The sequence below is a fragment of the Coregonus lavaretus genome, assembly GCF_964263955.1.
Source record: "Coregonus lavaretus genome assembly, chromosome: 6".
NCBI classification, from domain to species: domain Eukaryota; kingdom Metazoa; phylum Chordata; class Actinopteri; order Salmoniformes; family Salmonidae; genus Coregonus; species Coregonus lavaretus.
In genome coordinates this window covers 29,210,231-29,221,847 of record NC_139993.1, presented here as the reverse complement: position 1 = coordinate 29,221,847, position 11,617 = coordinate 29,210,231, and the positions used below count along the sequence as shown (strand labels likewise).

The window sequence follows — 11,617 nt, the reverse complement described above, 5'->3', positions numbered from 1 at the left end:
GCTCCGGGTAGCAAATGTCACTACCCTACCCAATCTCCCACTGAGGTACACAGCCGATTGTACTCACCTCCTCAGCCCGATGTCCCAACAGCGAGTAGAGCAAGAGTTTCCAAGCTGGGCAGGGACTGGAAACTAACCAATGTATTCTCTCCAACGCAGTACACAACCCAAAGACAACCAATACTGGGCCTATCAAACTCAACCAAACTAACAAAATTTACCAACAAAAAAAAAAAACTACAGAATTGGACATTAACTCCACGTTCTCCCAAACACAACCAGTTCAATATCCCAGACGAGCCCCCACTTGTCACGAACCGGCTCAAGTTCGTAACAAAAGGGAGACACGTGGAGACAAGGAGTACTCAAAGTATATATTTATTAATTAAAGTAAACTGACTGAAATAACAATGGGGTGTGTAATCAGTAATCAGTAGTGTAAGTGAGTGTTTGCTTGCATAAATGTAATATAGAAAAGTGTTGAGAAGTGCCAAAGCAAACAACCCAAAAAGGCCACAAAACTATCACAACCAAAATCAAAGTATCTGCCTGGAGAGAGTCTCCTCAATGAATGTGGAAAAGGTCCATTTATGCTGGGACACACCCGGCCCAGGTGTTTCCCATGTAGCTGACGACCCTCCCAACTCCGCCCACCGGCATCCTAATAAGGAAACAAGAGCAAAGAGAGAATACGGCAGACAGAGTGGGAGGGTCGTCACAATATATATATAGTGCCTTCGGAAAGTATTCAGACCCCTTGACTTTTCCACATTTTGTTAGGTTACAGCCTTATTCTAAAATTGATGAAATTGTGACAAAGCAAAAAACATATTTTTGTAAGTATTCAGACCCTTTACTCAGTAAAGGTGTTGATGCACCTTTGGCAGCGATTACAGCCTTGATTCTTCTTGGGTATGACGCTACAAGCTTGGCACACCTGTATTTGGGGCGTTTCTCCCATTCTTCTCTGCAGATCCTCTCAACCTCTGTCAGGTTGGATGGGGAGCGTTGCTGCATAGCTATTTTCAGATCTCTCCATAGCTATTTTCACGTCTCTCGATCGGGTTCAAGTCCAGGCTCTGGCTGGGCCACTCAAGGACATTCAGAGACTTGTCCCGAAGCCACTCCTACATTGTCTTGGCTGTGTGATTAGGGTCGTTGTCGTGTTGGAAGGGGAACCTTCACCCCAGTCTGAGGTCCTGAGCGCTCTGGAGCAGGTTTTCATCAAGGATCTCTCTGTACTTTGCTCCGTTCATCTTTGCCTCGATACTGACTAGTCTTCCAGTCCCTGCCGCTGAAAAACATCCCCACAGCATGATGCTGCCACCACCATGCTTCACCGTAGGGATGGTGCCAGGTTTCCTCCAGACGTGACGCTTGGCATTCAGGCCAAAGAGTTCAATCTTGGTTTCATCAGACCAGAGAATCTTGTTTTCTCTGCACATGCTCGTGGTCCTCTGTAGCTCAGCTGGTAGAGCACGGCGCTTGTAACGCCAAGGTAGTGGGTTCAATCCCCGGGACCACCCATACACAAAAATGTATGCACGCATGACTGTAAGTCGCTTTGGATAAAAGCGTCTGCTAAATGGCATATTATTATTATTCTTATTATGGTCTGAGAGTCTTCATGTGCCTTTTACTGAGGAGTGGCTTCCATCTGGCCACTCTACCATTTAAGGTCTAATTGGTGGAGTGCTGCAGAGATGGTTGTCCTTCTGGAAGGTTCTCCCATCTCCACAGAGGAACTCTAGAGCTTGGCGCATGTGACAAATAACATTTGATTCAATTCAATTTGAGTTAGAATAGTAGAGTACACAAGGTGCAATTTCGAAAAACGTGGTTGGGCATCAGCAATTTTCCTCTTGTTATATGTCACTCACTGACAGTCACTCAATTAGCCCATGTCAAAAAATAATTAGCTGGCTAGACTAACACTAAACTATCTAAACTTGTAGTAATCATGGCCGAATTACCGACCAGGCACGCAGGGCCCATGCCCAGGTGCCCTGACATCCAGGGGGACCCCATTGATTTAGTCACTCTCGCTCAGGTATCAAATTAACATGGCATAAGTCATTGCAAAACGGGTAAAATTGCAGGAAGTTAACTTTAAAACTTTTTAAAAATCCCTACACCCCATGGAAAAATGTGTAGAATTGCAGGAAATTAGCTGTAAAACTGCTATTTCTTCTCTCCGACCCATTGCAAAATGTGTAGAATTTCCCGTATTTGCCCTTGCACGACACGCCCTTACAATCCCCCAATCCGGGCCTCACTAAAACTCAGACCCTGGCTACGGCTCTGGCTGCAGCCCAATAAGTCGACCAGAATATGGGCAAGTGGGTGTGTCGAAAGGAAAGTAGAGGGCATGAGGGAAGGGTGGGTGTGTCGAAAGGAAAGGAGTAACCACGCAACTACTGTCCCGCTAGTATTTGGACTTCTATTTTGAAGCCAGATGATGAGTCTGAGTCATAGTACGTTTTACACAAATAGTTGTACATTTTCAGTTATAAAACTGGCAATTGTTTATTTTTTATTAAAAGTACTGATGATGGGTGTATTGTTGCTTGCATGCATTGTATGCGTGGGCTTACTGTGTCTGTCACCCTGATATTGGCTACTAGGTAGCTACTTCCCACGCCGTTGCAGGACAGTAGTGCTTGGCAATTGGTTGCGGGACAGTAGTGCTTGGCAAATGGGAGCGAAGGACACCGGTGTTGTTGCCGTTTATACCCTCCCCATTGAATAAACTGTCTGTATCAAGGTGATATCTAAATTGGTTTTCAATATTAGTTATTTCTTGTGTAGGCTGCTATCCTACCATAAATAAAATCATGGGAGGGAAAAATGGCCACGTTAGCTACTGCCTGTGACACCATGATACAGCTGCCCAGTGGGAAGCACCTCAGGTTGGCAGACACCTTGATACAACACCGGTGCACTGGTCACCATGTTAACTACCGCTGGCGACATCGTGATACAGCTGATACATCTGCCCTGTGGGAAGCACCTCAGGTCAGCAAGCAGCTCCATACAACACCGGTGCACTAGTCATTCGCACTGGCTTACCAACTCAGCCATGCAAAACGGTTTAGTGGCAACAAATCTGCCCAATTAACTGATTTGCTTTCCATACACCCACTCCTTTAAAATATTATGTGTATTAAAGTAGTAAAAAGTACTTGGTCTCATATTCATAGCACGCAATGACTACATCAAGCTTGTGACTGCAAATTTGTTGGATGCATTTGCTGTTTGTTTTAGTTGTGTTTCAGATTATTTTGTGCCCAATAGAAATAAATGGTAAATAATATATTGTCATTTTGGAGTCACCTTTATTGTTAATAAAAATAGAATATGCTTCTAAACACTTCTACATTAATGTGGTTACTACCATGATTACGGATAATCCTGAATTAATCTTGAATAACGATGAGTGAGAAAGTTAGACGCACAAATATCATACCCCAAGACATGCTGACCTCTTAACATTACGATAACAGGGGAGGTTAGCATTTGGGGGGGGCCTTATGATATTTGTTGAGAGGAAGTGTAGTGACGGGAAGTGGGAGAGGATAGAGCTAGATGAAACTTGGCCAACATTCTTCAAATTTTCTTATTGATGAAACATTCGATCTCAATACAGTTTTCCGTTCCCAAAACGATCATCTGTTACTAACAGAGTGCACTAAGTTTTGTGGACTTCACCCTTTCTAAAAGTTTCTAAAAATGTTATTGTTCAGGAGTGCAAGGGCAAATTGCGATATTGCACACAAGCGCTTCACAGAGTAGGTGTTCGCTAAGGGAAATATGCAAATACATGCTAGAACGCTAGCTCGTGCTTGGCCCTGCCCACCTCCTTGCTTGTTCTGCCCATTATGCTTAATTTTCTCCCATTGGAAACGACACCCCATGGTCTATCTTGGGTTAGTTATCAAAATCTTTGCTTGCACTAAGTGGCAAATCAAGTTGTTTTTGACTGGAGTCACTGGGCTAGTGGTCCACTAGTATATTCAGACTGGGCTACTAGTGGTCCGTAAATCCAGTCAAAATAACCAACTTCATTTTACATTTTAGTCATTTAGCAGACGCTCTTATCCAGAGCGACTTACAGTTAGTGAATACATATTTTTTTTATACTGGCCCCCCGTGGAAATCGAACCCACAACCCTGGCGTTGCAAATGCCATGCTCTATCAACTGAGCTACATCCCTGCCGGCCATTCCCTCCCCTACCCTGGACGACGCTGGGCCAATTGTGCGCCGTCCATGAGTCTCCCGGTCGCGGCCGGCTGCGACAGACCCTGGATTCGAACCAGGATCAAGTGGCACAGTTTGCACTGCTATGCAGTGCCTTAGACCACTGCGCCACTCAGGAGTTTTCCACTTACCTTGGCTGTTGATTCACCTAGAAAGTTTGGTAACTCTTTATTTGAGAATATATTAATAACACATTCCCTACATAACATACTCACACACAGTACAACAACCGCACGTTCATATTTCTGATGTCACTTGCGATGAGATAATTTGGTGGCACTTTTCTCTGGGACTCCCTAAAAACACGCCACGTAAGTGACTATTCGTAGCAGGTTAGGAGAGCCTTTTCACTAACCCTTTCCCTAACCTTAACCTATATCTCCTAACCTGATTCGTTAATTCTACTAACCTGCGATGAAAAAGTCGTAGGCTTGTTTTCAGTGAATCTCCTTTTTTTCTAGGCCTTTTTTCCAGACATGGCTAGAAGGAATCCAGCTTTTTTCAAATTAAGGTCAAATGTTTATTTTATTTTTTTGCATTTTAGCTAACCCTAACCCTTTTCCTAACCTTAACGTAGCAGGTTAGGATAATTAGGTTAAGGTTAGGAAAAGGGTTAGCTAAACTGCCAGAAAAACAAAACAACTTTTGACCTTAATTTGACAAAAACTGGATTCCTTCTAGCCATTACCCTTTCCTCCCTACAACCAACTTTGAACGGGGAGGGGGTTCATTGGGTTGCTTGCTGATCACGAGTGCGCATGTGCTAACTGTCAACAGACTCAAGAGTAGCAGCTCTGTGGTCGCAGCCTATGCTGAGCAATATATTCCATGGACATTTTTGAATAACATGTGAACATCCCAGTTCAAATATAACCCATTTTTGGGACCATTGTGGATGTACCTTTTTTCTCAGTGATAATAAATTGCTTTAATTGATTAGGCCTAAGTACTACCGCACTGCGCAGTGACTGTTGGGGGAAGTTCGCGGTTGGACTTGCTGTATTGTCTGCCCCAGACGCCGCCGAGTGTCTCCTACAAGCGCTGTCCAAGGCTACTTCAGAACAGACCATCCACATTGGCGTGTTTTCGCATCATTAAAGACGGCCATAATACATTTCTTAGAGCGGTGAAGTCATTGAAAAGTATAAATATTTTTCTTATTTTTTCAAAAATGGCCGCAGCAGTGGAAATGGACGGAAGTATAATGGAGGGTGTGAGTATTTCACACGATTAAAATACACTTTCTACTACATATTTTATAAAAATGATTTGACAGTAAACGTAGGATATGTATTTACTGTGTACATTGTCATGTTTTGTCCTCTTTCAGGGCGGGCAAATTTTGAGAGTAACCGCCGCACTGAGTTGCATCAACGGCGCATCCATCAGAATACACAAAATCCGCGCAGGTAGAAGTACACCAGGATTAAGGTAATACATTTAATAAATCTATGTCATAATATTATAGAGAGTATGTATAACAACAAAAGCCACATGTCATTACTAATAAATGAAAGCTTCACTCTAGTCGCAGTCTATAGCCCTGGGGCGATCCCCGGCGTCCCCAGACCGAAGTTTAGTGAATCACAAAACAAAGCAAAGTTGGTTTAAAGGACCTTTCTTTTCAAAGCAGATAGAGCATAAACGTACGGCTCTGATCAACAGTTGATAACGGTTTTACAGCATTGATTTGTAACTTGTCTGTTTTGTTTCATATTTAACGGCAGATGCCCTCCCTCGTACATTTTTCATGTGATCCTTTGTTGGTTAGTGCGCAAGCACATGGCTGTTCACTTATTCCGATCAACAACTGAACTAGCCTACTCAACTTTTCCCTCATCGCCTATGTTATTCTGCACAGATAATATCAAAGCCTACATACATTTTTTTATTCTAGTGAAATAAGACGTTTGTTCCTTTCATTGTTAACCCCCACCCCCCTTCCCCCTTTCACAAGACCACAACATCTGTCAGGGTTGGAGTTGGTGAGAGACATTTGTTGTGGAAATCTAGAGGGAGGCACAGTGGGATCCACTGAAGTCACACTCACCCCTGGGAAAATAAAGGCTGGGAATCACACCGCAGACCCCCAAACAGCAGGGTAAATCATGTCAGGCTGCTCCTCCATTCTTCCAAACTGCACATTCAATGGGAGTATGGGACAGACAGTTTGTTGTTCCTAAACTCAGACAAGAAAGACAGAGCTGTTAAAAACCTTGTTGTTACTATCAACCTGATATATTTGATACCCATAGAAACACTATCCAGAACAATATCTAGAAGTGTCTATAGAATTCAATACATAATTTCACACAAAATATAGGGAAAAAACCTACTGCATTAGTCTCCTATCTAACTAATACTTCCGTGTGTCTCTGCGCCAGGAGTGTTGGGCTGCTGCTGCAGGTCTCTCTACCCTGTGCCCTGTACGCTGACGGACCCTCAGAGCTCTGTCTGAAGGGGGGCACCAACGCAGACATGGCCCCGCAGATTGACTACACCATAAAGGTATGGTTAACCCAAGCTGTTTTTGTAGAGGTGCAGTGGTTGTAGTGTGGGTAATGGGGGCTTGTGTTCCTGGGAAATCATGAATTGGAGTTCTCTCAAATTCTTATATACCCTGTGTCTATAGATATGCCTGCAGATGGACCGCTTGGTATATGACTGTCATTCGACATCCTCTTATTTGCCATTCTCTTACTGCTGTTAAATGCCATTGGAAATACTTTAATACATACAAATGTCTTCCAGGTATTCAAGCCCATTGTGGAGAAGTTTGGAGTACATTTTGACTGTGATTTGAGAATGAGGTTAGTATCCCTCCTCGTGTTGGATAATTTTTGGTGGGAAAATACTGCCTGGCCCCAAGAATGACAGTACGCGTTCTTGTGTCTTTAATAGGGGCTACTACCCCAAAGGTGGAGGTGAGGTGGTGGCGAAGGTAAACCCAGTGAGCGAGCTGAGCCCTGTCACCATGACCGAACGAGGGACCATCACCAAGATATATGGCAGGTCCTTTGTTGCTGGGGTGCTACCCTATAAGGTACCGTACCAAGCAATGGCTTTGGGTTAGAGTTGCCTAGGAATTTTACATTAAGTTAATGTTGTACCTGTGTAATAATATAGTACTGTAGTAATTGCATAGTAATGAAGTTGAGTGGTTTTCATCCTTATTCCACTTGTGTACTTACAAACAATCAATTAGACGTTTCTGGACAGGTGAAATGTATGTGATGGAGCAGTTTCTTTCACCTATCCGTGTGCTGCCCTCTATGCCCGTGAAAAAAAATTAAGTACATTTTGAGAGCAGTTTTGAGTGAGCTCATATACTTGTTTTCCTCCAGCTTGCCAAGGACATGGCAACGACGGCAACAAGAGTTATCAGGAGAGAGATAAAGGACCTGTACATCAACATCCAAACACTGCAGGAGAAGGACATGGCCTGTGGTAGCGGCAACGGCATAATGTGAGCTTATACCTGATATTTACCATTACATGAACCTTCAAACTGTAAACATTGTCAAAAGATGTCAATACCCGTATGACCTCAGTAAACCTGCATCAATCACAATGCTAATGTGATTGCTAATGAGTACGGAGTATACACATACACACACACAGAGACTTTTATCTATGTAAAGTCCCGTGTAGCTCAGTTGGTAGAGCATGGCGTTTGCAACGCCAGGGTTTTGGGTTCAATTCCCACGGGGGGCCAGTATGAAAATGTATGCACTCACTAACTGTAAGTCACTCTGGATAAGAGCGTCTGCTAAATGACTAAAATGTAAATGTAATGTTTTCAGTGAAGATCCTTGTCAAAACAATTGCACTAGTAGAGGGTGTGTTGATGGTGTCATCTAAAAATCATTAATAAGTAGACTGATGGCTTGCATAATGTTTGGTGGATAGACAAGAGAGAAGGCTACTTAAAAAAACTGCCATGGGTAATCTGTCATCTTAAATGCTTTGCACCAATACCACATTATTGATATGCTGTCTATCCTCACCAGAATCATCGCAGAGTCTTCCACAGGCTGTATATTTGCAGGGTCAGCTCTTGGGAAGAAAGGTGAGAAATCCACTGTTCTTGTGCTAGCTTGCAGCTTGGTCTATGAAGTGAAGTGTACAGTCCAGTATGTACCACTAGTGGGCAACATCCTACAGAGAATGCCAAGCATGTCTGTTACGATGTGAAACTGTAATAGATGATTGGATGGTGAGTGAAGTTGTGCTTCAACATTTCTAAGGCCATACAAGGTAAGCTGTCAACGGTGGAGAATAGGAAAATATTGAGAAAATGGACAATCTTGCTCATTGTGTTTTGTTTGGCAATATTGGCTACCATTTTCAAATTGCCATCAGCAGATGCATCCGTAGATAGTTTTTTTTATAGATTGTGTCCGTTTCTGCAACAACACATAGTTTGTTCTCTAGGGAGCAGAGTTAGGAGGTGTATGCAGTGCACCTGTTAAGAAAGAAAAACAAATGACAAAAACAGTATTCATGAATTATTAAAATATCAAACCGAACTCTATCCACTGGCCTGGTTTGAACCTCCCCTGTGACTCTGGCACACCCCTCACTCACTGATAACCTCTGGGCCAGTATTCATAAAGCTTAGAGTAAAGGCGTCAGCATGCTTCGAGCTCGGCTAGCCAAACCGAACGAGTGTGCTCGCATACTCCCTTAAAATACCTTTGCTTGAAAGACGAGAAATAATCGGCAAAAGTACTGTTTGACAGTTTTGAGACTCATTAGCCAGTCAGCATACACTTCCCCAAAATAATCATAATTAGTCTAAGATAACTCAAGAAAACTGTCATTTTGATGTTTTTGCAGAGGAGATCTTAGTCGTGCAATTTTACGTCTAAGATGTTTGGTGCAGTATTTCTCAATGAAAAAATGTGCATGAAAACAAGTTTTCTCCTTGAATGACAAATACTTTATTGAAGAATCCTTACTGTTGACTTTGGCTACTGACTTTGGCTTGCCTCGAGGAAAAATTTTGTGTGCTCGAACAGCCGAAAAACTCTTACTGAAGTCCAAAACTAACAACAATGTCACAAAATGTTGTCATAATATATGCACAAACTCTTCCTAACAGTTTCGGCTGGGAAGCATGCAGACACTTTAAGAGGGCTGCTGATCTGGGATCAGTTTTGCCTTTTTATATTATAATGAATAAGATTACAAGAGGGGACCTGATCCTAGATCTGCACTTTGCTCTCTTAGACACAAAAAATATGGGCCCAGATCTAAAATAATTGAAAAATGTACAACGAATGCTTTTCTTCTATGCCTCAGGTGTGTATGCAGACAAAGTGGGCTTCGAGGCTGCAGAGATGCTGCTTAGGAATATAAGGCACAACGGCTGTGTGGACGAGTTTCTCCAGGACCAGGTTAGCAATGACACCCACGCAGGGGTATTTTACAGCGCAAGTTTAGGTGTCCTCCTGTAAGTCATCTATACTAATTGTAAGTAACGTGAACTTCCAAATCCAAGTTGAATAGGTGCTTGACACCTATCTTTGCCTTACTCTCCATGTAACAGCAGCCACTTGAACTTATTATATTTAGTCATACTGAACTCTTCGTCTTCGTCCATCTCTCTTTCACTCTCTGGCAGCTCATCCTCTTCATGGCCTTGGCGAATGGCACCTCCAGAATCCGCACTGGCCCAGTCACCCTACACACACAGACTGCCATCCATGTGGCAGAGCAGCTCACCCAGGTGGGTCCAAAAACACATTTTGATTGATTTTCAAAGACTCACTTGATGGGGAAATGAGTTAATATCCTTGGTTTTATAAATGTTTATAATACCAGTCAACATTTTAATTGAAAGTGTTGTCCTTATTCCCAGGCTAAGTTTACAGTGACCAAGGCAGAAGATGAGAATGCCAGCAATGACACCTACATTATCGAGTGCCAAGGAGTGGGTGTCACCAACCCTCATTTCTAGCCACGCCCATGTGTTGTCTCCCCACCCCTTTTATGTTGACATTTCCACCTGCAGTCGTGGATAGAAGAGGCACTGGAGAGACTTGAGGACTCATAGCCGATACACTACTGTGACGTCACTGAATGGTCTGACGCTGCTTGTATTTATATTATGATTTATGGCCCTTGTGGCTCGATATTCAAGCAAATTAATTATTGGTTTAGAAACGTACAGCCACATGAGTTGGTCATCATTGTCCTTTCCCCTCCAATTGCATTAACTATCATTACCCTCTTAGCTTGTATAACTCAGGGTATTAATGCCTTACACTGTTATAATAAAAACCTTCGGTTTCTGCGTAGAAGTGGTGTACGTTTCAGCAGTTTGTTGAAGTGCCTTATAGTGCATACAGGCTTTTACGACAATACATTTACATTTACGTCATTTAGCAGGCGCTCTTATCCAGAGTGACTTACAAATAGGTGCATTCACCTTATAGCCAGTGGGATAACCACTTTACAAGTTTTTTTTTTTTTTTTTTCTTCTTCATGTTCTTTGTCCCTAGTTTATCATTTTAGTTCTATGCTGCTGTCCTTTCTTAGGGCAATTATTTCTCTATTTTTTGTTGTTGTTGATGGTCACTCTAAAGGTAATGCAGACTAGACTGCAGAGGTTTGTTGGCTACTGTATTAGTCATACGGTTAAAAAGACAATTTGGAGATTGCTTCCCTGTTTTTTTTCTTCATTTTTTTTTGTAAACATTTACAAATAAAATGCCTTCCCAGAACAGATGATTTTGAGGAAAGGATTTCTCACAGACCTGGATAAATTCAGGTATTTTCTCACCACCAGAAATATGTAGCTAGAAATCTGTCATCTTAGTCCGTCATAACACTCAAAAAGTAAATCCGTATCTTCACATATCATGTTTGTGATTCAAACAAATATTTAATTCCAGTCAGTGACTTGTTCCAAAAATCTTATTAGATGTGCTTGAGAGTAATTACATAGACATCACATGGAGTTGCCTGTCTGATGCTAATAACTATCTAGCCGACCCAGCTTGATAGCATTCTTGTTATAGTTGCCACCTAATGATTCAACAGCAAAAAGAACCCTTTGGCACTACAAATGTTGAGGCGCTTAGGCTGCGTTTACGCAGGCAGCCCAATTCTGATATTTGTTTCTCTAATTGGACTTTTGACCAATCAGATTAGCTCGGGAAAATATCTGATGTGAACAGATCTGATGTGATTGGTCAAAAGACCAATTAGTGGAAAAAAATATCAGAAATGAGCTACCTGTGTAAACACAGCCATAGTGATCTTATTCCAGATAACTAGCAGAAATAGTTGCATGTTGGTCTGACTGGAAAGCATGCAGAAAACCTGTGGAAAACCTTATGTAACTACTCCTG

At 42.4% G+C, this 11,617-nt stretch overlaps 1 protein-coding gene across 1 annotated transcript; it reads left to right on the top strand.

Annotated features, from left to right (window-relative positions):
- The first annotated feature begins 5,000 nt into the window (after positions 1 to 5,000).
- On the top strand, positions 5,001 to 11,016 carry LOC311131227 (RNA 3'-terminal phosphate cyclase-like). Its single transcript, XM_084164082.1, has 11 exons — positions 5,001 to 5,472; positions 5,590 to 5,690; positions 6,217 to 6,360; positions 6,644 to 6,767; positions 7,011 to 7,069; positions 7,161 to 7,302; positions 7,604 to 7,725; positions 8,270 to 8,328; positions 9,564 to 9,658; positions 9,886 to 9,990; positions 10,123 to 11,016. The coding sequence occupies exons 1-11, from the start codon at positions 5,431 to 5,433 to the stop codon at positions 10,219 to 10,221; spliced, it is 1,092 nt and encodes a 363-aa protein (XP_084020208.1). The 5' UTR covers positions 5,001 to 5,430; the 3' UTR covers positions 10,222 to 11,016.
- The last annotated feature ends 601 nt before the right edge of the window (positions 11,017 to 11,617 follow it).